We start from the raw sequence: 27,778 nt of genomic DNA, 5'->3' as shown, positions 1-27,778 counted from the left end.
TGCCGTTAGAGTGCTGCACTCAATATATCAGCAAATTTGGAAAATTCAGCTGTGGCCACAGACTGTAAAAGGTTCACTTCCATTCCAATTCCAAAGAAAGGCAATGCCAAAGAATGTTCAAAATACCGTACAATTGTGCTCATTTCACACGCTAGCAAGTTAATGCTCAAAATCCTTCAAGTTAGGCTTCAACAGTATGTGAACTGAGAACTTTCATATGTACAAACTGGAGTTAGAAAAGACAGAGGAAGCAGAAATCAAATTGCCAACATCCACTGGATCATAGAAAAAGCAAGAGAATTAAAAAAAACAAAAACACCTGCTTCATTGACTATACCAAAGCTTTTGACTGTGTAGATCACAACAAACTGGAAAATTCTTAAATAGGTGGGAATATCAGACTACCTTACCTGTCTCCTGAGGACCCTGTATGCTGGACAAGAAGCAACAGTTAGAACTGGACATGGAACAACAAATTGGGAAAGGAGTACGTCAAGGCTGTATATTGTCTCCCTGCTTATTTAACTTCTCTGCAGAGTAAATCGGGCAAAATGACAAACTGGATGACTTGCAAACTGGAATCAAGATTGCCAGGAGAAATATCAACAACCTCAGATATGCAAATATCCCTCTAATGGCAGAAAGTGAAGAGGAACTAAAGAGCCTCTTGGATAAAGCTCTTTAGTGAAAGAGGAGAGTGAAAAATCTGGCTTAAAACTCAACATTCAAAAAACTAAGATCATGGCATCTGGTCTTGTCACTTCATGGCAAATGAATAGGGGAAAAAGTGGAAACCATGACAGACTTTATTTTCTTGGGCTCCAAAATCACTGCAGCCATGGAAAAAAATTTTAAGTAGCTTTCTTCTTGGAAGGAAGGCTATGACAAGCTAGACAGCATATTGCAAAGCAGAGACATCACTTTGCTGACAAAAGTCCATATAGTCAAAGCTATGGTTTTTCCAGTAGTCGTGTATGGATGTGGGAGTTGGACCACAAAGAAGGCTGAGCGTCAGAGAACTGATGCTTTTGAATGGTGGTGCTGGAGAAGATTCTTGAAAGTCCCTTGGACTGCAAGGAGATCAAACCAGTCAATCCTACAGGAAATCAACCCGGAATATTCACTGGAAAGCCTGATGCTGAAGCTGAAGTCCCAGTACTTCGGCCACTTGATGTGAAGAGCCAAGTCATGGGAAAGACCCTGATGCTGGGAAAGACTGAGGGCAGGAGGAGAAGGAGGCGACAGCAGATTAAAATGTCTACAAGGAAAATTGACGAATTTGTTGTGGGTGAAGTTGGCCAGTCTTTTTATTTATTGTTCGCGTTCCTAGCTAAAAATGATCATGGTTTGCTGGGTCTGTTTCTGCGTCTGTAAATAGGGCACAAGAGAATCTTATTCGTAGGTTTGTGGTGAGAAATTAGGGATGAGGAGAGGAAAGCACGGAGCTTGGGGCCTTGGACTTCCACGGGCGTTCTATAAATATTAATAATTAAGAAATATTAGTAAAAATCGGTGAATACATTACCTTTGCTATTTTTTTTTTTTTTTTTTTAACCTTTGCTATTATTATCCTCTCTCTCCCTCTGGACAGTTCCTAAGGGTACACGGCTTTCTGAACAAGAGAGGTAAGTTCAAAGGGTCGAAGTTGAATGGAAAAGAAAGCGCATCACCTTGTGTCACGTGGCTGGTCTCTGGAGGAGACGACTCTCGAAGTGTTTTTGGTCCATCCCTGTTAAGTGTTTTTGGTCCATCCCTGTTAAGCGGAGCCTCCGGTGCGTTCTTCCAATGGGGACGCTATAATTAAATATTCGTCCCCTTTGCCTTGGGATTGGCAGGGCGCACAGGCGTTCTGGCCAATAAGGAGCGGCGTAAGAGCAATGGGGGCGGGGAAAAGGGCCACGCCCCCACGGAGCGCCCGGCTTCTGGTCCTTAACTCCCGCCGGGAAAAGGTAGCGACGTTTGGGACTCTGGCTTGCGGCGATGGCACTTCGCTGGGGCATCGTGTCGGCTGGCCTTATCTCCAGCGACTTCACGACGATGCTGCGGATGCTGCCTCGCTCTGAGCACCAGGTCCTCCCTCTCTCCAGAGACCTGGGGAAGGGTGGGAGGAGGGTCTGAGGGAGGAGGGAACTAGGCTTCTGGACTTCCGAGCCCCACAAGGCCGTGAAACAACCTCAAAATCCGTATCGCTCTTTTCTCCCCTGTGCCTTTTTAACACGAATTACGCGAGGTTTGGGAGTGTCTTGATTTGATTTGTTGTGTAAGGAAAAAATTTAAATATTAGGGAGTTTAATAATCGGGGTTGAATAATCGTCTGCCTCAGATCTCTTTTTCCCAAACCCAGGTGTCCAGCCCCCGGTCACCTCATCCCCCAGGACCACATCTCCCCTGCCCCGTTTTGGGAATTGTTAATTTCTCCCTCCCCCGCCGAGGCCTTCATCACCCCCCTCCCATCCACCCGTCTTCCTTACCTGCCCCAGCCCCTCCAGTCTGACTCAGGCGTCCTCTAGGTAGTGGCGGTAGCGGCCCGTGACCTGAGCCGGGCGAAGGAGTTTGCCAAGAAACACGACATCCCCAAGGCCTACGGATCCTATGAAGAACTGGCCAAGGATCCAGACGTGGGTGAGTGGCCTGGGCGAGGCAGGGGAGAGGGGGCGTCAACGGGGGCGCTGCCTTCAGGCTGCTCCGTAGGAGAAGCAAGGCTCTGCGCGATAAGCCAATCCCTCTAGGCTGCCGAAAGGACTCTGGGCTGGGAGGCGGGGCAATAGGAACCGGTTTCGTCTGAAATTATCTGTCCAGCGGGAAATAGCGAGTAGGGGCCACACCTCCGCGGTAAAGGCAGGGTTTGAGTTTCTGAGCGAGGCCTTTCAGGTTTTAAATACGACCCGTGTGGCTCGGGCTTCTGCGTTCCAGAGGAGCCTGGATGGAGAGGCAGGACAGCATAGTTGGACAACAGCCTGGCTCTGGAGTCAGATTGGCTGAGTGGGCATTTTCCCCTCTTCTACTTTCCCTTCTCAGGTTCCTCATTTTTGAAACAGGCAAAATAGTAATCTTACTTCTTGGTGGTGTTGTGAGGACTAAGTGAGTGAATACGATAATTTCAGAAGACTGGAAATAATCTGAAGGAAATAGAGTGATAGTAGAGAATGGTTTTGTTGTTGTTTAGTCGCTAAGTCGTGATCAACCCTTTTGCGACCCCATGGACTGTAGCCTGCCAGGCTCCTCTGTCCATGGGATTCTCCAGGAAAGAATACTGGAGTGGATTGCCATTCCTTCTCCAGGAGCTCTACCTGACCCAGGGATCGAACCTGAGTTGCCTGCACTGACAGGCGGATTCTTGGCCTCTAAGCCATCAGGGAGGCCCTTCAGTTCAGTCACTCAGTTGTGTCCCACTCTTTGTGACCCCATGGACTGCAGCACGCCAGGCCTCTCTGTCCATCACCAACTCCTGGAGCTTACTCAGACTCATGTCCATTGAGTTGGTGATGCCATCCAACCACTTCATCCTCTGTGGTCCCCTTCTCCCACCTTCAATCTTTCAATCAGCATCAGGGTCTTTTCCAATGAGTCAGTTCTTCACATCAGGTGGCCAAAGTATTGGAGCTTCAGCATCAGTCCTTCCAATGAATATTCAGGACTGATTTCCTTTAGGATGGACTGGTTGGATCTCCTTGCTGTCCAAGGGACTCTCAAGAGTCTTCTCCAACACCACAGTTCAAAAGCATCAGTTCTTCGGGACTCAGCTTTCTTTATAGTCCAATTCTCACATCCATACATGACTACTGGAAAAAACATAGTTTTAACTAGATGGACCTTTGTTGGTGAAGTAATGTGTCTGCTTTTTAATATGCCATCTAGGTTCAGTTCAGTTCAGTTCAATTGCTCAGTCGTGTCTGACTCTTTGCAACCCCATGAACTGCAACACGCCAGGCCTCCCTGTCCATCACCAACTCCCAGAGTTTACTCAAACTCATGTCCATCGAGTCGGTGATGCCATCCAACTATCTCATCCTCTGTCGTCCCCTTCTCCTCTGGCCTTCAATCTTTCCCAGCATCAGGGTCTTTTCAAATGAGTCAGCTCTTCTCATCAGGTGGCCAAAGTATTGGAGTTTCAGCTTCAACATCAGTCCTTCCAATGAACACCCAGGACTGATCTTTAGGATGGACTGGTTGGATCTCCTTGCAGTCCAAGGGACTCTCAAAGAGTCTTCTCCAACATCACAGTTCAAAAGCATCAATTCTTTGGTGCCGAGCTTTCTTTATAGTTCAACTCGCATATCTATACATGACCACTGGAAAAACCATAGCCTTGACTAGATGGACCTTTGTTGGCAAAGTAATGTCTCTGCTTTTTAATATACTGTCTAGATTTGTCATAACTTTCCTTCCAAGGAGTAAGTGTCTTTTAATTTCATGGCTGCAATCACAATCTGCAGTGATTTTGGAGCCCAGAAAAATAAAGTCAGCCACTGTTTCCACTGTTTCCCCATCTATTTGCCATGAAGTGATGGGACCAGATGCCATGATCTTAGTTTTCTGAATGTTGAGCTTTAAGCCAACTTTTTCACTCTCCTCTTTCACTTTCATCAAGAGGCTCTTTAGTTCTTCTTCATTTTCTGCCATAAGAGTGGTGTCATCTGCATATCTGAGGTTATTGATATTTCTCCTGTCAATCTTGATTCCAGCTTGTGCTTCATCCAGCCCAGCATTTCTCATGATGTACTCTGCATGTAAGTTAAATAAGCAGAGTGACAATATACAGCCTTGATGTACCCCTTTCCCGATTTGGAACCAATCTGTTGTTCCATGTCCAGTTCTAACTGTTGCTTCTTGACCTGCAGACAGATTTCTCAAGAGGCAGGTCAGGTGGTCTGGTATTCCCATCTCTTGAAGAATTTTCCACAGTTTGTTGTGATCCACACAGTCAAAGGCTTTGGCATAGTCAATAAAGCAGAAGCCCTTAGCTCCGTCCAAATGAGAGGCTACAGTTTGACCACTCCAGTAGGCCTTCCTACCTGCTTGGAGGAACTCAGGCTCTTGGAAGCTTGGGGACAGGGCCTCTAATCGGTGGGCGGGGCCGGAGGTGTCAGTGGGTGGGGCTATTGATCTCTACCTTTCTCCTCCTTCCCTAGAGGTGGCCTACATTGGCACCCAGCACCCCCAGCACAAGGCCGCAGTGTTACTCTGCCTGACAGCAGGCAAGGCTGTGTTGTGCGAGAAGCCCATGGGCGTGAACGCCGCGGAAGTGCGCGAAATGGTTGCTGAGGCCCGATCCCGAGGCCTCTTCTTTATGGAGGTGAGGGTGGAGGGCCCTTCCAACATCCCACATTAGAGCTGCTCGCCATGGCTAAATGGGGTTGTCGGTCGACAGTTTTGGAGGAACACAAGGGTGGATTGCCAAGAGTTAACATGACCACAAAATGAACTGGGGTCCTTGTGTTTGTCGAGATGCTGTTGAGCTATGTCAGGGAATCTACTAGCAACATCCCCCCATGGGTAGGAGCCATTGCTTTTTGCCCTTAGCAAACGTGGCCGCCCGAAGGACTGCGTCAGCGTCTCTGAAAAAAGATGCTGATAGTGAAAGGGGCACAGGAAACGCAATGGGCTTAGTTTGGGTGGATTTACAGAGTTAGAGATCCGAAGTACCAAGGAACCCCCACCAAACCTCAATGTCAAACTGCCTTTGTTTTTACCCTTATAGGACTTGGCTACCTATAGGGGCCTTTAACATCTTGCAAATTGCCAGTAATTAAAATGGCCACCAACAGCAATGGCTAATGCCAGAAGATGGCCACCATATGACACCATCCGCCCCACCACCACCCCAAGCCATTTTCATGTTAAGGAGTATTAGAGTTCCTTTTTCTTTTTGGTCACACCAAGAAGCATGTGGAACTTTCCTGAACAGGGATGGAACCTGTGCCCCCTTCGGAAGCAGAGTCTTAACTGCTGGACCACCACCAGGGAAGTCTGAGTATTATGGTTTTTAAACATTTTGCTGTAGGTTCTTCCAGTAGTCACAACAGCTCTTACTTCCCCACGTTCTACCTTGTTATCATACGCTCAGTATTGCTGAGCCTCCTAGTCTGCAAAGTTCTATGTGCCAAGAAGTAGTCAAGATGTCAGTGCCAAAATTCTGTGAATTTATTATTTCTTCATTTTTATTGGCACCTAATGTGCACCAGATCCAATCCTAGGAACTGGTGCCGGGGGCCAGCCCCGGCAGGATCCAGGGGTACCCTCAGGATGAATGGCGTCAGTGAGGGGGAGAGAGAGAGAGAGAGAGAGAGAGAGAGAGAGAACAGACTGGGGGTGTGCAGCAGAGTCTGGCAATGCTTTATTTTTTACCGTAGCTTTTATACCCTAAGTTAGTACATTCCTAAGGGGAAGATAGTTTAACATGACATCAGCTTGTCCTTCACAAAACCAGGGTGTATTCTGCATACTTTTTTGTTTATGAGAGTCTAGTACATAATCTTCTGGCCTTGGGGCCTATTAACATTTTATGCAAGTCAGGTGAATGTAAACCTATCTTCTGTTTCTGTGGTGATCTTAACAGAAAAGTTACAGTCTCATAGGGCAACAGTACAGCATGTCACAACATAGTAGAAGTATAACCTTGTTAACATAAAAGTCAATTCTGCAGAAGTTGTCAGTTGAATTTATCTAAGAGGTTTACCCTACACAGACTCTGTGGCTTCAGTGAGGCAGCTTCTGCCTAGCACTCCTGGCTGACAATTAACAACCATCTCATTGTTACCACACTAGGGCTAAGCTCTTATTTTTCTAGATCTTTAACTATATTAACAATGGTTTCATAACACAACCTTAGCACGTTAAGAGCAAAAACACAGCAAACAAATATTAACCCAATAGCCACTTTTAGAATAATTTTTCTTGTGTTTTCTAATAGGGCTTCCTCACCCCCCGAAGGGCTCTATGTCTATTAGGGACCCTATGTGATCAGATTCTTTATGCTGTTTTATGATTAGGGTATTATAAGCAGTCATGCATATTAGTACCAAGGGCATAGACGCATTTGCCAAACAAACTAAAATACCAGCAAAGGAGTTTAAATTAAAACACTCCTTTCACCCTGGATAATCTCATAAAATACCACCACCCGGGAAACTTACTGATTAAAGTTGTAAATTGATTCTTATTTGGAAAGAAATCAGGGAAGGCTTTCTGCCTGTGTCACAGAAATTAGGGAGTAGTCTATTGAAGCAAGCATCAGAAAGACAGATATATTTAAGGTGAGCGCTGGGGGCAGCTTTTCAGAATCCCTGAAAACCTGATCCACCTTGCCTGTCAGGTTTTCTCCTCATGACCTTGTCATGGGTGGGATCTCGTGAGCTGGCTCCCAGCAAACTGGGGACTCATAACATATAACACAGAGGCTCAATTTTCAAGGAGCTCAAGATCTCTTTTGGTCATGGAAATGGGTAACCCCAATGTCCACGGGCATGGGCTTTTGTGGACATAGGACTGAGCAGTTCATGGAGCACAGACACCCTGTCCCAGCTTGGGTAACGATCAAGGAGGTTTCTTGTGGGTAGAGGCTGACCTGTGCCTTTCAGAAAAGTAAATTGCATAGGTAAATAGGCCAGAGAGGGAAAACACAGTTAAGACCTTAAGAAAATAAGAATTGCCAGATTTAAAAAAAAAAAAGAATTGGCAGATTTCATTTCCTTGGTATGAAATTTATCTTGGACAGGTCAAGATTTCTGGCTTTAAAGTCAGAAGACTCTAGACTCCAGTTCCCCAGTTGCTAGTTCTGTGACCCTGGGCAAATAATTTGATTCAACCGAGCCTCAGTTTTCTGACTTAAAAAATGGATATAATGGTAGCTACCTGGCAGAGATGTTGGGAGGACTCTATGCACAGCATGTACATATAGTCTTGCTCATAATATATACCCAATAAATGCAAGCTGACATTAGGCAATGGGGAGCAACAGAAGGGGACTGGGCAGGGGTGAGACAGGGTCAGCTCTTAGAGAAGGAAAGATCCCTCTGCGCCATGTGGGGATTGGACTGGAGGGGAGAGACTGGGCATGTTAGTTTGCCAGAGCTGCTATATAATAAAGTGCCACTAATGGACCAGGTGGCTAAAACAACAGAGATTCATTTTCCCATATTTCTGGGGAGTTCTTTGGTGGCCTACTGGTTAGGATTCTGGGCTTTCACTACAGTGGCCTGGGTTTAAAATTGCGATTCCCCCCCCAAAAAAATAAAAAAATAAAATAAAATTGCTATCCCACAAGCCTCATGGTGAAGCCCCCGCAAAAAAGTAATTAAATTTTTTAGAATTTAAAAATAAAATTTTAAAAATAAATATTTTCTCACACTCTGGAAGCTAGAGAAGTCAAGGTGTCAGCAGGGTTGGCTCCTCCTGAGGCCTCTCTCTTTGACTTGCAGATGGAAGCCTCCTCCCTGTGTCTACACATGGTCTTCCCTCTGGGCAGGGTTGTGTCCTAACTTCCTCTTCTTCTAAGGACACCAGTCCTATTGGATGAGGGCCCACCTCAATGACCTCATTTTAACTTAATTACCTCTTTAAAAAAAAACCACCTCTGGGAACTTCCCTGGCAGTCCTGTGATCCAGACACCTGCTTCCAATACAGGGGGTGCATGTTTAATCCCTGGTCAAGGAAATAAGATCCCACATGCCATGAGATGTGGCCAAAAAAAAAAAAAATACATACACATATACACACTCCAAATACACTCACATTAGGAGGTTCTGGGGAGGGGATGGGCCTCAACATGAATTTAGTGGGGAGACAATTCAACCCATAACGTTGGGGGACTGATGTAATGGTCCAGATAAGTAAGGACAAGGCCGGCCTTGGGTCTGCAGGACTAGAGAGGAGAGAAGGTGGCAGAAGGGTCAGGCTAGACACAGCTAGGGGACTGCAAAGCTGTGGAAGGAAGACAGACGGGCCTCATTTGGGGAGTGGTGGGTACCCACTCAAGATTGAGTCCTCGAAAAGAGAAAAACTGGTTGGTTAACTTCTGGGTCCTGATCGCTATCCTTCTCTTTCTGCATCCTGCTTTCTTCCCTCTGTGGTCTGCAGGCTATCTGGACTCGGTTCTTCCCTGCTGTAGAGGCTCTGAGGTCTGTCCTGGCCCAGGGAACTCTGGGGGACCTTCGAGTGGTTCGGGCAGAATTTGGGAAGAATCTCACCCACGTACACCGGGCCACAGACTGGGCCCAGGCTGGAGGTGGCTTGTTAGACCTTGGCATCTACTGCCTCCAGTTTATCTCCATGGTCTTCGGTGCGCAGAAGCCAGAGAAGATTGCAGCTGTGGGAAGGCGCCATGAAACAGGTACGGTCTCTCCTGGACTTGGTTGGTTGGTTGGTCAAGTCACTAGGTTGTGTCCAACTCTGCGAGCCCATGAACCATAACTTACCAGGTTCCTCTGTCTATGGGGTTCTCCAGGCAAGAAATACTGGAGTGCATTGCTATTTCCTTCTTCAGGGGATCTTCTCAGACCAGGGATCGAACCTGTGTCTCCTGCTTTGGCAGGCAGGTTCTTTACCACTGAGCCACCAGGGAATATCCTGGACTATACGATGGTAAAAGGAGTGATCCTTTCTTACTGAGAGCAGTGAGCTGGGATAAGTCTCCTCCCTGATGAGAATCAGGTTAGACAGCTAGAGAAACTTCCCACATCAAGCCACCCAAGCCACCTCTAGCCTGGGCTCAGAGCTGAGAGCATGAGCAGGGTCTGTGCTGGGACTTTGCTGTGTGATGTTGGCCGAGGGACACATCTCTGAATCTTAATCAGTTACCAGTTAGTTAAAACTAATGTCAATATTAGAGTTAAAATTAATTAAAAATGTCAATAATAGAGTTATCATAAGGAGTTAATGAAGTAACTTCTGAAGCAAATGGTAAGCAGTTATTGAATATAAACTATTATTTTTTGCATTTGTCTCAGTCAGTTAGCCTTTGCTGCATAACAAACTACCCTAGAACTTTGTGACCTTAAATAACAATCATTTATTAGCTTGTGATCCTGTGGGTTGGCAATTTGGGCTGGGCTCAGCTTGAGTGGTTCTTCTGCTGGTCTTAATTGTGTAGCTGCAGTTGGCTGGCTGTCCCACTGGAGCTGGATGCTCTAGGATGGCCTCACTATGTCTTGCAGGTGTCGGTTATTCTATGGGGGGCCTTGGTTCTCCTTCACATGGCCTCTCCTGCTGGCTAACTCAGGTGCATTCATATGGTGGTCTCAGAGTTCCAGGTGGAGCAACAGGAACGTGGACCTCAGCATGCAAACACTTTTCAGACCTTTGCTTCTACCATATTTGCCACTGTTCTATGACTCAACAGCAGCTCAGATTTCAGAGGTGGGCAAATAGACTTTACCTCTTGATGGAAGGAGCTACTGCAAAGGGGCATTCATAGAGGAACAAGAGGAATTACTGTAGCCATCTTGGCAAACTGCAGAAAGCAATGAATAGCCAGGAAAATAGTACAGAAGATGAAGGTCACTCTTTAGAAAAACTGTCTCCGTCTAACATCTGGCCAGTTCCTAGGCTAAATAGTAGTTATAAAATCAGAGCCCGTTTATTAAGTGCTACCTTAATAAATATTAAGGTTATTATAGATTATAACTTTAGGGTTATTATAGATATGACCTTTCTGATGTATTAAAGTTGTCCCCATTTTAAAGATTAGGAAACTGAGAGTGCAGAGAGGGGTAGTGACTTATCCAGGGTCACACAGCAGACCTGGGATAAGAACTTGGGCTTAAAAGAGAGCTAAGTCAGGGGACCTGCCTGGCAGTCCAGTGGTTGGGACTCTGCATTTCCACTTCAGGGGCTGCAGGTTTGATTCCTGGTCAGAGAATTAGGCTCCCCCATGCCACATGGTGGAACTAGGATCCCAAGTGCCAAAGAGAGAGAGGGCTGAGTCAGTAGACTCCTCCATCTGTGGCCTGCCTGATGTCGAACAGGCTAGTACTTTACCTGCTGTGTTTAATTTTTAGCTAATGCTTACATATCACTTATTGTCATCTAAATAGTCTTCTAAGTACATTGTACATTTTATAGCACTTAATGTAATACTTGAAATAGCCCTATGAGGCAGATTCTCTTATTACCCCAGTTTCAGAGATCAGGTAACTGATTCTCACAAACCTATACAACAGGTATTTACAGAGGAGGAAACTGAGGCTTAGAGAGATGAAGTCTCGCTCTCTTTACTTTTTTAGCATATTTTTCTTCATTTATTTAGATTACATCTTTACTGTGATATAATTCACATACCATATGATTTATTCATTGAAAGTATATAATTTTGTGGCTTTAGTATAGTCACAGAGTTGTGCATTTATCACTATAATCAATTTTTAAGTTAATTTTTATTGAAGTATAGTTGATTTTATGGGATTTTCCAGGTGGCGCTAGTGGTAAAAAACCTGCCTGCCAATGCAGGAGACATTAAAGATGTGGGTTCGACCCCTGGGTCAGGAAGATCCCCTGGAGGAGGGCATGGCAACCCACTGCAGTATTCTTGCCTAGAGAATCCCATGGACAGAGAAGCCCGGTGGACTACAGTCACAAAGAGTTGGACACGATCAAAGCAACTTAGCACACACATGCATGCATCATACAGCAAATGTAGCATGGACACATAGTTGATTTACAATATTGTGTTAGTCTCAAGTATATAGCAAAGTGATTCAGTTATGCATATACTATAGCCATTCTTTTTAGATTCTTTTCCCATATAGGTTATTGCAGAGTATTAAGTGGAGTTCCCTGTGCTATATAGTAGATTTGTTAGTTATCTATTTTATATAGTATGTATATGTCGATTGCAATCTCTCCCAATTTACCTCTCTGGCACTGTAATCAATTCTAGAATATTTTCATTACTCAAAAAAAAAAAAAAAAAAAAACAAACAAGCCATACACACCAATTTTCCCATGCCCCTGAGCCCTAACCAACCACAAATCTGCTTTCTGGTTCTATGGCTTTGCCAAATATTATTCTTGCCTGGAAAATTCCAAGGACCGAGGAGCTTGTCACACTATAGTCCATGGGAGTCACAAAGTGTCGGACACAACTGAGCACATGGCACCAGACATTTCACATGAATGGAATCCTGCAACATGTGACTTCTGTGTCTGGCTTCTTTCATTTGACGTGTTTTCAGGGTTCATCCACGTGGTAGGACATATCACTACTTCTGGCTTCAGTATCTCTCATTGTCATATTAGAGATGAGATCTCAGGACCTCCCTGTGGTCCAGTGCCTAAGACGCTGCATTCCCAGTGCAGGGGGCCCAGGTTCGATCCCGGGTCAGGAAACTAGATTGCTGCAAGTTAAAAGAACCCACATGCTGCAACTCAGACTCAGTGCAACCAAGTGAACACTTAACATTTAAGGAAAAAAGACAAGGTTCTTCAGACGGGACTCTTTTTTTGGCCATGCTGGGTCTTCACTGCTGCTCAGGCTTTCCCTCGTTGCAGCAACTAGGGGCTCCTCTCCACTTGCAGCGCATGGGTTTCTTGTTGCAGTGGCTTCACTTGTGGAGCACTGGCTCTAGGACGCGCGAACCTTAGTAGCTTCAGCACGTGGGTTCAGTAGTTGTGGTGCATGGGCTTAGTTGCCTTGCAGCTTGTGCGGTTTTCCCAGACCAGGGATCGAATCCGTGTCTCCTGCATTGGCAGGCGGACTCTTTACCAGTGAGCCACCAGGGAAGCCCTCGTGCAGGATTTGAGGCCAGGCTTGCCCTTGTCCTGTGCCTTCCCCCAGGTGTGGACGACACTGTCACTGTCATACTCCAGTACCCAGGAGGGGTCCACGGCAGCTTCACCTGCAGCATCTCTGCCCAGCTCTCCAACACAGTCTCCGTGAGTGGTACCAAGGGCATGGCCCAGGTGAGGCATGACTGGCTGAGCTGGGATGGGTCCAAGTACTGGGAACCAGGGCCCTTAGCGAGGGGAATAGGCCAGTCATGGCTGTTGGAGCTAGATGGGGACTGAATTTGCCTCTTCTCACACTGTTGATAAGAAATTCATCCTCAGCTACTCGGCCATGGGATGGAGTTTGGACCTCCAGGCTCCTTTCTGAGGGTGAACCCGTTGGTCTGTCAAAAGTCCTTAGTCCTTTCTTGGGAGAAACCAGTTCTTAGTCACTACCCTCTGAGAGAAGCTATAACCTTTGGAATTGCACTCAGGACAGAATACAGGCATTATCAAATGGCAGCTTCATGGGGCTTCCTGGAGCCATATTGCTAGAAAGAAATTCTATTCTCAGCAGAAGAATTTGTACCCTGCCCCAAACTGGAACTGCAGAATCTGCCCCAGCTGTATCTCTGTATTTCCATTTTGACTTAGACTTGGGTATGGGAATAATTTAGGCTTCCCCGGGGGGATAAGCAGGTGATGGGTTGTCTCTGCTCCTCCTTGCAAAGGCGATTCCACAGAGGCAATCTGTCTTCAAGGCCTGAGCATAGGGTTACAGAAAGGTTTCTTCCTGGGGAAATGAATAAACAAGACAGGCTTGTACTGTGGCAACCCTGATGCTAAGGAATAATCCCCCAGCAACCAGGGCAGGGATAGGTTGGGTCTAGCCCTCCCTGAGGATGGTCATAAATGCTTAACTGATAAGAGAGAGACTTCTGAGCAGCCCTGTTGGTGAGGGCAGTAGGACCACCTCTTATCTCTTCTCTCAGCTCCTCGACCCCTGCTGGAGCCCAACAGAGCTGGTGGTAAAGGGGGAGCATAAGGAGTTCCCACTGCCTCCAGCCCCAGGCAAGGAGTTCAATTTTACAAATGGAATGGGCATGAGTTATGAGGCCAAGCATGTCCGGGAATGCCTGCAGAAAGGTAAGGATGTGGAGCACAGGGGTGGGAGGGTGGGAGGGTAGCAGGGCAAGCCTGGTAGTGGAGGTGGGTATCCTCCCTTCCCCTCACCCACTCAAGCAACTGTTTAGAACTACATCTCCCAGGATCCCCTGTGGCATCCATATATTAGACCATGAATTATTGTGCCTCATGGGATTCTGGGAATTGTAGTTCTTTTAGTCAGGGATATGAGTAGAAGGGTGTCCCTAATTGCATTCTCCCCCAGGCCTGAAGGAAAGTCCTGTGATTCCTCTGGTGGAAAGTGAGCTCCTGGCTGACATCCTTGAGGAGGTGAGGAAGGCCATTGGAATCACCTTCCCCCAAGACAAACGCTGATGTATGCCCTGAACAAATAAAGACATGCTGGGAATTCTTTGGCTGTCCAGTGGTCAGGACTCGGCACTGTCACTTCTGGGGCCTGGGTTCAATCCCTGGTCGGAGAACTAAGATCCTGTAAGCTTCAGGCATGGCAAAGTAAATACAAAAATTAAATAAAATAATAATAAAGTTGTGATTTCCACAGAGATCTTGGCAATGGTGGTTGATAGGAGCTGGAGAGAGCCCACCATCAAAGAGGTCACTAGAGCATAAATTGGTTGGAAGGATGAGAGTGGGGGAAGGTGGGATCAGGACCGTCCCACAAGCTCCTAGAACAGACATGTGTGGGAAGAGCCACAGTTTGCCTGCCTCAGCCTGTGTGACCTTTGCTGGGGAACAGTGTATGGGTAGAAGGTGTCCCTAAATGCACCCTCCCTAGCCTCTCTCTGACTTTGTCTCGTCATCAGTAAATGGGAGATACCACACTAAACACCCTCTGGTGAGGATTAAATGGGCCCTAGCACATAGCAGGTTCTCTGTAGATGTTAGCCAATGGCCCTTCACTTTGAGGTCAGGCTTCAGAAGATGCAGGCTCCCATTAAGGTATAGAGAATCATGGGACTTCCCTGGTGGTCCAGTGGCCAAGACACCATGCTCCCAATGCAGAGGGCCAGGGTTCAGTCCCTGGTCAGGGAACTAGATCCCAAATGCTGCAACTAAGAGTTCATATGCAGCAACTAAAGATTTTGCATGCCACAATGAAGATCAAAGACCTCAAGTTCCAAAACTAAGACCCAGCAGAGCCCAATAAACAAATAAGTAAAATAGTTTAAAAAGGGGGGCTTTGCTGGTGGTCCAGTGGTTAAGACTTTGCCTTTCAATGCAAGGAGTGTGGGTTCGATCCTCAATTGTGGAGCTAAGATCTCACATGCCTCACAGTCAAAATAAACAAACAACAATAAAAACATAAAACAGAAGCAATATGGTAATAAATCCAGTAAAAACTTTAAAAATGGTCCACATCACACACAAAAAAATTACAATCAAAACAAACCCTTTGTTTAAAAAAAAAAGGTATGTATAGAGAGTCATTTCTTTCTTTCTTTTTTTTTTTAGAGTCATTTCAACAGGAATGTTCACAAGTATTCAGTGGTCTTATTGGCAAAGCCTAGGTCATATGCCCCACTGTGTGGCATGGGTAGGAAGTCATTCCCACCCAAATTTCAGAGAGTTAGAATGGGGCTATACGTGGGCGCTTGGCCAACCAATTAGGGTTATCTTTGTTCTCTTAAGAAAGATCTCATTTCCATATTTAACCATAGTAGTGAGTATAGGTTAGGTTATGCTGTAGTAACAAACAATCTCCAAATCTCAGCTTAGCATAACAAGGTTCTTTCCTCACCTGTGTTATATACGGACTAAGAGTTCTGGACTGTATCTTTCTGGGACCCAAACTGACAGAGCCGCTAGTATCTGGAGTCCTGCTGGTCAAGTGTGGCCAAGGAAAGAACACCCTGGAAGCTTTTGTACCAAAACATATATGCTCTGACATGAAAGTGATACACATAATCTCAGAATGTATTGGCCAAAACTAGTCATGTGGCCAGAATGAACTACAGAGAATCTAGGAAGTTCATGTCTACCACATTCCAGAAGATGAGATGGGTATATTGGGTTTATGACACTAATAACTCTCACTCTGAGGAAAAAAGAAATTTGGTAGAAATTTCAGAACACTGAGAGACATCTGTGAAATGAGTTTTCTATTGTTTGCTTGTCCTGCTTTGTCATAGGTTTTCTTCTGAGGAGCAAGCTATAAGAAACTTGGGCAGCATGTTAAAAAGCAGAGACATCACTTTGCAAACAAAAGGTCCATATAGTCAAAGCTGTGGTTTTTCCAGTAGTCACATACAGATGTGAGAGTCAGACCATAAAGGCTGATTGTTGAAGAACTGATTTCAAACTGTGGTGCTGGAGAAGTCTCTTTAGAGTCCCTTAGACAGCAAGGAGATCAAACCAGTCTATCCTAAAGGAAATGAACCCTGAATATTCATGGGAAGGACTGATGCTGAAGCTGAAGCTCTAATGCTTTGGCCACCTGATGCGAAAAGCCGACTCATTGGAAAAGACACTGATGCTGGGAAAGACTGAGGGCAAGAGAAGGGGGTGACAGAGGGTGAGATGGTTGGATGGCACCACCAACTCAATGGACATGAATTTGAGCAAACTCTGGGAGACAGTGAAGGACAAGGAAGCCTTGGCATATGGCAGTTCATGGGGTTGCAGAGTTGGACATGACTTAGCAACTGAACAACAACATTGTTTGCTTATTCCAAGTCCCACTACGCATCATTCAGCTATCACCATATTGGGTTTCAGCCCTCTGCTTACTTGGTTTCAACCATGTAATTGTTGGTAGAGATGCCTAGGTATCACCTCTGATACAGAAGTTTCACTGGACACATGCCTACACAGCTAAAGACTACATTTCCCAGGCTCCCTTGCATGTGAACGGCTTTTGGTCAATGGGATGCTGGCAGCTTCTGAGTTATGGCCTTAAAAGGCAAGGAGGATGGCAACCCTTCCCGTCTCTCCCTTCCTGGTGTGGAGATGTCTCGGACATCAGTGTGTCCACCTTATACTGTGAGATGGAAGTGCTGTGTTGCGAATGGTGCGGCAACGCGCTAGAATAGAAGGCTAGAAGACAGACATGATCATGGAAGTAAGCATGCCCCAAGATCTTCAGGATCTTCTGGCAAACTGGAGACCCAGGAGAGCTGATGTTTAGTTCCAGTCCAAGTCTGACGGCCCAAATACCAGGACAGTTGATGATGCAGGTCTTGTCTGAAGGCTGGTAGCTCAAGACCCAGGAAAAGCCAATGTTCTAATTTAAGTCCAAGGGCGGGAAGTAAGTTAATGTCATAGTCCTAAGATAATGAGACAGAAAGAATTCTTTCTTATTCAGAGGAGGGTCAGTCTTTTCATTCTATCCAGGCATTTTATGCAATCTACTTCACTAAGTCTACCGATATAATACTGATCTCATGCAACAACACCCTCACAGACATATCCAGAATAATTTTAGGTATAACATCTGGGCATCCTGTGGTCCACTCAAGTTGACATGTAAAGTTAACCATCAGAGGCTTCCCTGGTGGTCTAGTGGTTTAGAATCCACCTGCCAATGCAGGGGACATAGGTTTGGTCCCTGGTCTGGAAAGATTCCACATACCATGGAGCAACTAAGTCCTTGTGCCACAACTACCAAGCCAGCGCTCTTGAGCCCACGAGCCACAACCACTGAGCCCATGTGCTGCAACTACTGAAGTCTGTTTGCCTACAGCCTGTGCTCTGCAACAAGAGAAGTCGCTGTAATGAGAAGCCCATGCACCACAGCCACTCACTGCACCTAGAGAAAGCCCTGGCAGCAACAAAGATCCAGCACAGCCAAAAATAAATTAAATAAATAATAAAAAAATTAGCATCATACTTTCTGACACTGTGGAACTATACTCACTGTTAATAGCACTTAGGGTTGCAACTTCTTGGACTGTTACATGAGAGGGGAATAAACTTCTGCATCGTTTAAGCCACTGTTATATTGATCTTTGCTAAAGCAGCTGAACTAGCATGCCATCTTACATTTTCAAAAAATATCTCCTCTCTCTGCTGATCTCTCTCCATTGAGAAGTAGAGTCTAATTTCCCTTCCCCAGAAGCGGAGTGGGCTCCTGACTACTACGTAGCTGTTGCAACATGGCAGAACTGACACTGTATGATTTTGGAGGTCAGATCAGGAAAGGCAGTGCATTTTCTTCTTTGTTAGCTGAAATTCTCTTGAAACCTTCAGCCATCAGGCAATAGTTTGGCTCTCCCAAAGCCACTAAGCTGTAAGGCAGCTCAAACTATCCCACACTAAGAAATCACAGGGACAGAAGGAAATGGCAACCCACTCCAGTATTCTTGCCTGGAAATTCCATGGACAGAGGAGCCTGGTGCACTATAGTCCATGGGGATGCGAAGAGTCGAACATGACTGAATACACACACACACACACACACACACACACACACACACACATGAATATCTGTGATGAATATCTTTCTACCACCTTCAGCTCAACATCTTCCAAAGTGAAATGATCACCTTTGGATTCTCCTGTCAATTTAGTTGTCCTATTTTCATCCTTTGTAGGATTTTTTACATTGGAAAAAAGGTCAACTTTGTCTCACTCCTACTCAATAGTTTTTTAATATTTATGAAAGTGAAAGTCACTCAGTCATGTCCGACTCTCTTGCGACCCCATGGACTATACAGTTCATGGAATTCTCCAGGCCAGAATACTGGAGTGGGTAGCCGTTCCTTTCTTCAGGGGATATTCCCAACCCAGAGATCGAACCCGGGTCTCCCGCATTGCAGGCGGATTCTTTACCAACTGAGTCACTAAGGAAGTCCAAGAATACTGGAGTGGGTAACCTATCCCTTCTGCAGTGGATCTTCCTGACCCAGGAATCGATCCAGGGTCTCCCGCATTGCAGGAGGATTCTTTACCAACTAAGTCATTAGGGAATTCTTTTAATATTTATATGTAATGGCTAACCTTAAAAACTAGAATCCCCTCTAAGATTTAAAGATTCTCTGAGCATTCTTTAACTTAACTGGAAGAGACAACCATATACACAACAATGAAATTTATAGGGATAATTGAATGTTGGTATCAGTGGATTTGTTTAACACTGTTTTTGGTCCATGGTTGATGCCTAATAAATGTTTCTTTGTGTGGATACAAAAAAAAAAAAGGAACCACACGGAAAGTCTTGAGGCTCCATGAAAATAGAGAGATGCTCCATCAGGTCCCAACACCCCTCAGTCTCCCTGCTCTTCCAGTTCTAACCATCATCTGACAGCAGAGGTTGAGTGACCCCAAGCTGGAACTGCCCACGGAACCTGGCTCAATCTCACTATCCATGGGTCTGTCAAAGATAATAAAATAATTGTTGTTTTAAGCCACTAAGCTCTGGGATGACTTGTTACACGGTGACAGGGAACCAGTACATACAGCATAACTTTTATAATCTGAGAAATGGGTTCATTTTTAACATGTCTAAGCAGAAATCCTATTCGTTGTTCTTCACCTCAGAAACTTACCTAAACCAGCCACCAGGGCCCTCTGACCCTCAATAACTTAGCATTTACAGCACGTTAGCCCTCTCCTCTGCAGCCCACCCTCGGTGTGCAAAGAGTTCTTCTTTGCCTGGCATGGTAGTCAGTTTCTTTCTTTAAATTGAAGTATAAGCTGATTTACAATATTGTGTTACTCTCAAGTGCTGCTGTTGTTTAGTCGCCAACTCCTATCCGACTCTTTTGTGCCCCCGTAGACTGTAGCCAGCCAGGCTCCACTGTCCATGGCATTTCCCAGGCAAGAATACTGGAGTGGATTGCCATTTCCTTCTCGAGGGGATCGTCCCAACACAGGGATCAAACCTGCGTCTCCTGCTTGGCAGGTGAATTCTTTACCACTGAACCACCAGGACTCTTAAGTGTATAGCAAAGTAATTCAGTCACGTTGTTCAGTCACCCAGTCGTGTTCGACACTTTGTGACTCCGTGGACTGCAGCATGCCAGGTTCCCTGTCCCTCACTGTCTCCCAAAGTTTGCCCAAGTTCATGTCCATTGCATCGGTGATGCCATCCAGCCATCTCATCCTCTGACACCCGCTTTGGCTTCTGCCCTCAATCTTTCCCAGCATCAGGGACTTTTCCAATGAGCCAGCTCTTCACATCAGGTGACCAAAATAGCATCAGTCCTTCCAGTGAGTATTCAGGGTTGATTTCCCTTAAGATTGACTGGTTTTATCTCATTCCTGTCCAAGGGACCCTCCAGAGTCTTCTCCAGAACTACAGTTCGAAGGCATCAATTCTTCGGCACTCAGCCTTCTTTACGGTCCAGCTCTCACAACCGCACGTGACCACTGGGAAGACCATAGCCTTGACTATATGGACCTTTGTCGGCAGAGTAGTGTCACTGCTTTTCAACACACTGTCTAGGTTTGTCGTAGCTTTCCTGCCAAGAAGCAATAGTCTTCTGATTTCATGGCCGCAGTCACCATGCACGGTGATTTTAGAGACCACGAAGAGGAAATCTGTCACTACTTCTGCCATTCAGTCATACATATCCATATCCATATCCATATATATATGTGTGTGTGTGTGTATTCTTTTTCATGTTCTTTTCTAAGCTGTTTAAAATTTTTTATTTCCTTATTTATTCTATTTTTGGCTGTGCTGGGTCTCTGTTGCTGCACTCAGGCTTTCTCTACTTGCGGTGAGTGGGGCCTCCTCTGTGTAGTTACGCCGCATGGGCTTCTGGTTGTGGTGGCTTTTCTTGTGAAGCAAAGGCTCTTGTGCACTCAGGCTTCAGCAGCTGTGGCACGTGGGCTCAGCACTCCTGGCTCTAGAGTACAGGATGATAGGCCTAGTTACTCTGTCACATATATAATCTTTCCGGACCAGGGATGGAACGCATGTCCCCTGCGTTGGCAGGTGGATTCTTAACCACTGGACAACCAGGGAAGTCCTCTGTTATAATTTATTATTAAAATTTACTGAAGGACTTCCCTGGTGGCCCAGTGACTCAGATTCCGCACTCACAACGCAGGCGTCCCAGGTTCAATCCCTGGTCAGGGAACTGGACCCACATGCTGCAATGAAAGATCCTACATACCACAAGAAGACCGAAGATCTTGCGTACCACCACTAAGGCCCGGCACACCAAATAAATCAATATTTTGTAAAAGGCATCAAAAATGAAAGAGCAAATGACAATATAAAAAAAATTAAGGTAAAAAAAAAAAAAGAACCAAAAAACAGAAAAGAAAGCCCTGTCTAAGTGACACAGTTGACCTGAGACAGCACCCACAAGAACTGGACAATTTTGGCAAATCCATCTCCTTCTCCAGGCTCTGTTTTCCTCATCTGTAAATAGGCTGTACTTATCTTAGATGTGGCTTAGAGGTTAAAGCATCTGCCTGCAATGCAGGAGACCTTGGTTCAATCCCTGGGTCGAGAAGATCCCCTGGAGAAGGAAATGGCAACCCACTCCAGTATTCTTGCCTGGAGAATCCCATGGAGGAGGAGCCACGGGGTTGCAAAGAGTTGGACACGACTGAGTGACTTCACTTTCACTATCCTAGATGTATTAGTTATCTGCTGTTGTGTAACTGATTATCCTCAAACCTAGCAACTTAAAGCAACAATAAATGTTTATTGTCTCACACAGTTTCTGAGGGTTGGCAATCCATTGAGTGGCTTAGGTGGGTGGTTCTGGCCTAGGATCTCCCATGAGGTAGCAATCAGGATGTTGGTGGGGACAGCTGTCATCGGAAGGCTTGACTGGGGCTGGAGGATGTGCTTCCAAAGTCGCTCATTCCCATGGCTGGAGGACCTGGTTCCTCCACATTGTTTCTCCAGAGGATGATTGCTTGAATGTCCTTACAACATGGCAGCTGCTTCCTCTAATAAAGCAAATGATCCAAGAGAGAGCCAGGCAGAACCTGCAGTGACTTTTATGACCGAACCTTGAAAGTTACACTTTGTCATTTCCACAATATCCTATTAGTCATACTGTCAGCCTGTTCAGTATGGGAGGGAACTACACATGGGCGTGAATACCTGTAGGTCTCATTGGGGGCCCATTGTGGAGTTGGGCTTCAAAGTTCTGATATAGCATCTTTATTATTGTAAACAATTTTGACTTCAGAGCTATCACAAAGATTCCCCCTCCCCCAACCAATTAACAGTTGTACTGTTTAGACATCTGTGGCTGCATTAAAAGCCCTTTCTTCCTTTTCTGTAATTGGGATGGAAGGAGGGCTAATTCATTGGGCTGGAATAACACACAAATAAAGCCAATTTCTAAATTAATAGGAAACACTATTTCTCCCAAGGACATGCTTTCTTTTTTTGGGGGGGGGGGCAAGGGACATGCTTTCTTACTCACAGAGAAACTTTGTTCTCGAAAATGGAGCGTTAAAAATTCTATCAGTAAAAATGCAACATTCCACTCTTGCCTGTGGGATCTAACTTGTTGGATACAGAGTAGCAGCTTCAATTTCCAACTCAAGAGCAGAGCAAAGGCTTTCTGGACCCAACAGTCCACACCCACATTAATCTTGTAGTTTGCAAGGATACAGAACCCTGGTTCCTTCCACAGTCCACCAACTGCTTGGCTTTGAACCTATCATATAGTCATCACCTAAACTCTACATTTCCTCCAAATCCAATAATAACTCTACCTTTTCCTCTGTCAAGATGCTCCATGATTGGTCTGCTGTGTCATCTCCATCATCTTCATGGGTCAATAAACTTTATTGATGTTCAATAAACTGGTCAATAAACTGGTGTTGTTAGGCTGATGGACTAAGACACTATAATCTTCAATTTCCATGGCTCCCAGGCACCCCTGGGAAATAGATTCCCTTCTCTCTCTCTTTTTTTTTTAGATTCCCTTCTTTTATAGGCTAAACCATTCATCATCTGACCCAGCCAATTTTTCTAATCCCAGTTCTTTTTTCTTCTTACTATTTTCTTTTTACAAGGAGATATAATCATTTCCATACATTAAAGTGCATGTCTTATGTGTAGAGATCAAGGAATTTTTAAATATGTGCATGGGCCTCCCAAGTGGCTCAGTGGTAAAGAATCTGCCTGCCAATGCGGGAGACACAAGAGATGCAGGTTCAGTCCCTGGGCTGGGAAAAAACCCCGGAGAAGGAAATAGCGAACTACTCCCGTATTCTCACCTGGGAAATCCCATGGACAGAGGAGTCTGCCAGGAGGTCCCAAAGAATGGGACACCACTGAACACAGCACAGCACCAGCTCAAGTAAGTATAGCACATTTCTATAACCCCAGGAGCCCCTCTTGGGGTCCCTCTCTGTCCACACCCTGCCAATCTATCACTTTTTGAACTTCAATTTCCTTTTTTTTTTTTTACACACACACATAAACATTCATAGACGTTAGTCATCTGGAATGTCCTGCCTCAAGAAATGCTATTTTTGACTTCTGATATTCCTTCTCTCCTGCGAAGGGTTCGAGTCCCCCCTGAAACTTTTGAAAATACGGCAGGAATGAAGAAAAGTTACAGCTGCGACTCACTGCTCAGCCGGTAGAACGGCGCCACGACCAGTTCCTAAAGGGAAACGCAGACTGGATAGTCACGTGACAGGTGCCGAGCCCTCCAAGAGCAGGTGAGGCAGGTGCGGTCCGGACTGCGCGCAGCCCTGCGGGGCAGAGGCGCGCGGCGGCCATTTTGAGGGGCGGTCACGTGAGAGGACGTACGCTCAGCGGGGCGCTCACGTGACCAGGGGCGTGCTGCGGCCGCCCGGGCGGACCCGGCGAGAGGCGGCGGCGGGAGCGGCGGTGATGGACGGGTCCGGGGAGCAACCCAGAGGCGGGGGTGAGGCGGGAGGCAGACGGGCGGGGGGAGGGCGAGCCCCCAGCCGACCGACCCCACGATCCCTCCTGCCGGTGTGGGGCCGTGCGATCGCCAAGCACTCCGGCATAGAAACTCCCGGGTCCGGCACTGCCAGCCTCCACCCACTCCCTCCCCGGGGGTCCCCGGCTCTCCGGCCTCAGCGTCCCGATCCCTTTCCGCCTGCTGCTCTCTGACCCCCAAGGAGCGGGAGAACCACATAATCTAAGCCCCGGGGGCAGGCCCGGGCTTGTCGCCGGCACCACTTCCTGGTGGGAGGGGCGGGTCTCCCCTCAGTCGCCTCAGGCCAGGGGTCTGGACCCGTAAAGTGTTCCCTCAGCCTCCTCCCCCCGCCCCGGGAAGAATGAAGGATAACAGGCCCAGGACCCCTGCCTCTTTCTTCATCGGGGATTCAGTTGCCTGGGCCCCCACTTCACTTTATCTATGAGGGACCCAGAAATGCAGAGCCCCCTAGCGTTGTCCTCCCCCAGAGATCAGGAGCCACTCCAGTTCCTTGGATTCCCCTAGGACCCAAGAGTCCAGGCACCTCTTCCCTCCTTTCTCCTCTAGGGCCCACCAGCTCTGAGCAGATCATGAAGACAGGGGCCCTTTTGCTTCAGGGGTGAGTTTGAGGTCTGATTATTGCAGAACGGATTTGAGGAATGAGGCCCCATTCTGATTCTGCATCCCCACAACTCTGTTCCCACTCTAGTTTCATCCAGGACCGAGCAGGGCGAATGGGGGGAGAGACACCGGAGCTGGGCTTGGAGCAGGTGCCCCAGGACGCATCCACCAAGAAACTGAGCGAGTGTCTCAAGCGCATTGGAGATGAATTGGACAGTAACATGGAGCTGCAGAGGTGTAGCCCCTGGGACCTAGAAATCCAGCCACTCGGCCCGTTCTCTCTCAGAACCCAGGATTCCCAGCTCCCAACCCCCACTTCCACTGGGAGACTGGAGTCCAGCCCCACTGCCCCCTTTTCCTTCAGACCCAGAGGTCCAGGGCCCCATCACTCAACAGCACTCTGGACTCCCAGCCTTCCATGCCCTGGGATCTTGAAACTCTCCTTCATGGAGTCTTTTCCCCCAGTTTCTATCTTGTGGCTTTCCCCTATGATGGCCTCTTTTGATTTCAGCCTGGCTTGGGCCTCGGGTTTTATCTTTGGTTTGGGGTGGACACCAGAGTTGCCACACTGTGCCTGATCCTCCCTCCCCAACACTGGCTCTCCTCTCTCTTGCAGGATGATTGCAGCCGTGGACACAGACTCTCCCCGAGAGGTCTTTTTCCGAGTGGCAGCTGAAATGTTTTCTGACGGCAACTTCAACTGGGGCCGGGTTGTCGCCCTTTTCTACTTTGCCAGCAAACTGGTGCTCAAGGTGGGCAGCTGCAGGGCCCTGAGCCCAGGGAGGCTCCCTTCAGGCCTATGAAGACCTGGGAGTCAGGAGGTCAACCCTTGGGACAGCCCAGGAACCACAGAGGGAATGGAGAGAGTCAGCTATGGGCCACTCATCAGCTTTTTCATTCATGTATTTATTCACTCAGCACAGGCTTCCCTAGTGGCTCAGATGGTAAAGAATCTGCCTGCTAATGCAGGAGACCGAGGTTCAATCCCTGGGTCAGAAAGATCCCCTAGAAAAGGAAATGGCAACCCACTCCAATATTCTTGCTTAGAGAATTCCATAGACAGAAGAGCCTGGCCAGCTATAGTCTGCGGAGTCGCAAAGAGTCGGACATAACTGAGCGACCCACACAGACATACACATTACATTCAACAAACATTTATTGGGCTTATGATGTGTGCGACCTGTACTTGGCACCCAGGACACAGAACAGAACTAGGTTAGGTCCCTGCTCTCAGGGAGCCCATGTTGTATGATGAGTGCTGATCAAAGTAAACTCTGGTGACATGATTGTGCAAAGGAGCCACAAGACCACTTCTCAGAGGAGGTAACATTAAAGCCTAAGATGGAATGACAAGAAAGATGCAGTGATGTATATAAAAATGGCGAAAAATGTATCTGGTAGAGGGCACAGCACATGCAAAGGACCTGAGGTAGCACCAAGCCTGGTGTGTTGAAGGCAATGAGGAGGCCCACGTGACTAGAATAGAGTGAGGAGAGGGAGAAGGTGAGTGATGAGGACAGATTGCAAGGGGTCTTGTGGGCCTCTGTAAAGACCAGCCAGCTTTACTCTTGAGTGTAGCAAGAGTGATTGGCTGGTTTTAAACAAGAGTGAGGTGACCCGATTTATAAGCAGAAAAGATTTTTCTAGCAAGGATTGTTGTTGTTCAATCGCTAAGTCGTGTCCAACTCTTTGTGACCCCACGGACTGAAGCACGCCAGGCTTCCCTGTCCTTCACTGTCTCCCGGAGTTTGCTCAAACTCATGTCCATTGAGTCAGTGATGCCATCTAACCATCTCATCCTCTGTCTAGCAAGGACAGCAAATTGTTAATTGTAGAATCTAGGTTGTGTGTATATGCTTGTTGACTGTAAAATTCTTTTGGTTTCTCTAAAGATTCTCATGATAAAATATTGGGGGAGGGGAGGCCCAGTAAATTATTTTGGCCATTGTGGGTAGAAAAAGGGATCCTGAGGCACAAAGACAAAAACTGGAAAGCTGACGAGGGGTACCTATAATAGTTCTGGTGAATGGGTAACTGAGGTGGCAGCAATGGCAGTGGGGAAGTAGATTCCTTAATGTGTTTGCAAGATTGAGCTGATGGGGCTTGAATGTAAGAGGTGAGAGGGACAGCAGTCAGGGTGGTGGGAGGGCTTATATGGAGCTGGGGACAACAGGTGAGAAGCAGTGAGATAAAGGATGAGAAGGAAAGCTAAGGAAGGTGAAGAGTAGGTCATGGGTATGGAGGGTCTCAGGCCTTACCTGGCCTGAAGATCAGAAAGCCCTCTCTGGGGAAGTGACATCAAACCTGAGCTTTGACGGGTGACTGGAAAAGGTTGAGGCCTGCTGAGGCAGAAGATTCAGCATGTGCCAAGGTCCTGAAGCACGTGAAGAATTTGGTGGGAATAAAGATGTGGAAGAAGGGCAATAAGGTGCAGAAACCAAGAGGAAAACTGGAATGTGATCAAGTCAGAGCCATCACACAGGGCCTTGAGGGCCAAGGTGTGCTTTTGATTTTTCATCCGAGGTACCAGGGAGCCGTAATATGGTTTGTGAACAGGGCAGTTGACAGGGACGAGATCCACATTGCAGTTTATGAGGCTTATTCTGACTGAGAGTGGAAAAGAAACTGCAGAAGGGCAGGAGGGAGACAGAGTGTGAGAATGGAGGCTGGGGGCCAATCGCCCCAGGCAGTAGGGACAAGGCTCAGTCCCTGAGGCCCACCCCACTTCCCACAGGCCCTGTGCACCAAGGTGCCCGAGTTGATCAGGACCATCATGGGCTGGACATTGGACTTCCTTCGAGAGCGGCTGCTGGGCTGGATCCAGGACCAGGGTGGTTGGGTGAGACCTCTAACCCTACCCCATCCCCCCACTCCTCTTGGGCCCCTGGACCTTCCTGTGCCCACCATAGGATTGCCCCCTCCCCCATTTTGGGGTCGTATCAACCCCACAGGGTGCCCAATAACCTCTTCATGACCCTTGGCCTCCTCATGACCTCTGACCTCCTAGTGACCCCTGACCTGATGCCTTGCTGCCCTCCCTGGTGCCTCCCTCCAATTCCTCTGGAATCTCTCAAGTTCTATGATAATCCTTTAACTCCCCCACTCATAGGCCCTTGCCCCTACTCATGCCCTCTGACCCCTCCCTGACCCTTCATGTCCTGGCCCAGGGGCTGCCCCTTGGCTGAGTCGCTGAAGTGCCTGCTGTTCCTGTCCCCAGGACGGCCTTCTCTCCTACTTTGGGACACCCACGTGGCAGACAGTGACCATCTTTGTGGCTGGAGTGCTCACTGCCTCACTCACCATCTGGAAGAAGATGGGCTGAAGCCATCAACTGCCTTGGACTTTTTCTGCATAAATTATGGCATTTTTCAAGGGGGGGGGGTGGTGGATTTGGGGGCCATGGGAGTTTTTCTTACTTTTGTAATTATTGGGGTGGGGCAGGGTAGGGAGGAGTGGTCTTGCGAGGGTGGGTGCAATAAACCTCTTTCGGACCACA

At 47.0% G+C, this 27,778-nt stretch overlaps 2 protein-coding genes and 2 long non-coding RNA genes across 6 annotated transcripts; 2 read left to right on the top strand and 2 right to left on the bottom strand.

The window, feature by feature from the left end:
• Positions 1-788: 788 nt before the first annotated feature.
• On the bottom strand, positions 789-2,558 carry LOC139029808 (uncharacterized). The gene is made up of 2 exons (XR_011482032.1): positions 2,472-2,558; positions 789-2,091 (listed from the first exon to the last, which is right to left on the bottom strand). It is a non-coding gene; the product is annotated as an uncharacterized lncRNA (long non-coding RNA).
• Positions 1,888-14,391, top strand: DHDH (dihydrodiol dehydrogenase). Its single transcript, XM_020885670.2, has 7 exons — positions 1,888-2,070; positions 2,511-2,622; positions 5,133-5,296; positions 9,080-9,332; positions 12,774-12,898; positions 13,696-13,849; positions 14,094-14,391. The coding sequence occupies exons 1-7, from the start codon at positions 1,981-1,983 to the stop codon at positions 14,201-14,203; spliced, it is 1,008 nt and encodes a 335-aa protein (XP_020741329.1). The 5' UTR covers positions 1,888-1,980; the 3' UTR covers positions 14,204-14,391.
• A 7,036-nt stretch (positions 14,392-21,427) lies between these two features.
• LOC139029807 (uncharacterized) lies at positions 21,428-23,537 on the bottom strand. The gene is made up of 2 exons (XR_011482031.1): positions 22,478-23,537; positions 21,428-21,697 (listed from the first exon to the last, which is right to left on the bottom strand). It is a non-coding gene; the product is annotated as an uncharacterized lncRNA (long non-coding RNA).
• A 1-nt stretch (position 23,538) lies between these two features.
• BAX (BCL2 associated X, apoptosis regulator) lies at positions 23,539-27,778 on the top strand. Of its 3 annotated transcripts, none has more exons than XM_020885671.2 (6): positions 23,539-23,643; positions 24,229-24,280; positions 24,371-24,517; positions 24,899-25,034; positions 27,017-27,121; positions 27,500-27,778. In XM_020885671.2, exons 1-6 carry the CDS (start codon positions 23,610-23,612, stop codon positions 27,602-27,604), a joined length of 579 nt encoding a protein of 192 aa, XP_020741330.2. In that variant the 5' UTR covers positions 23,539-23,609; the 3' UTR covers positions 27,605-27,778. The 3 variants fall into 3 exon arrangements, with proteins under 3 accessions (XP_020741330.2, XP_070306651.1, XP_070306652.1); XM_070450550.1 differs by having other exon boundaries at positions 27,450-27,538; XM_070450551.1 differs by lacking the exon at positions 24,229-24,280 and having other exon boundaries at positions 23,565-23,643.

This window comes from Odocoileus virginianus, chromosome 20, assembly GCF_023699985.2.
Source record: "Odocoileus virginianus isolate 20LAN1187 ecotype Illinois chromosome 20, Ovbor_1.2, whole genome shotgun sequence".
Taxonomy (NCBI): domain Eukaryota; kingdom Metazoa; phylum Chordata; class Mammalia; order Artiodactyla; family Cervidae; genus Odocoileus; species Odocoileus virginianus.
The sequence above is the reverse complement of the archived record's forward strand: the minus strand, read 5'-3'. Positions and strand labels throughout refer to the sequence as shown.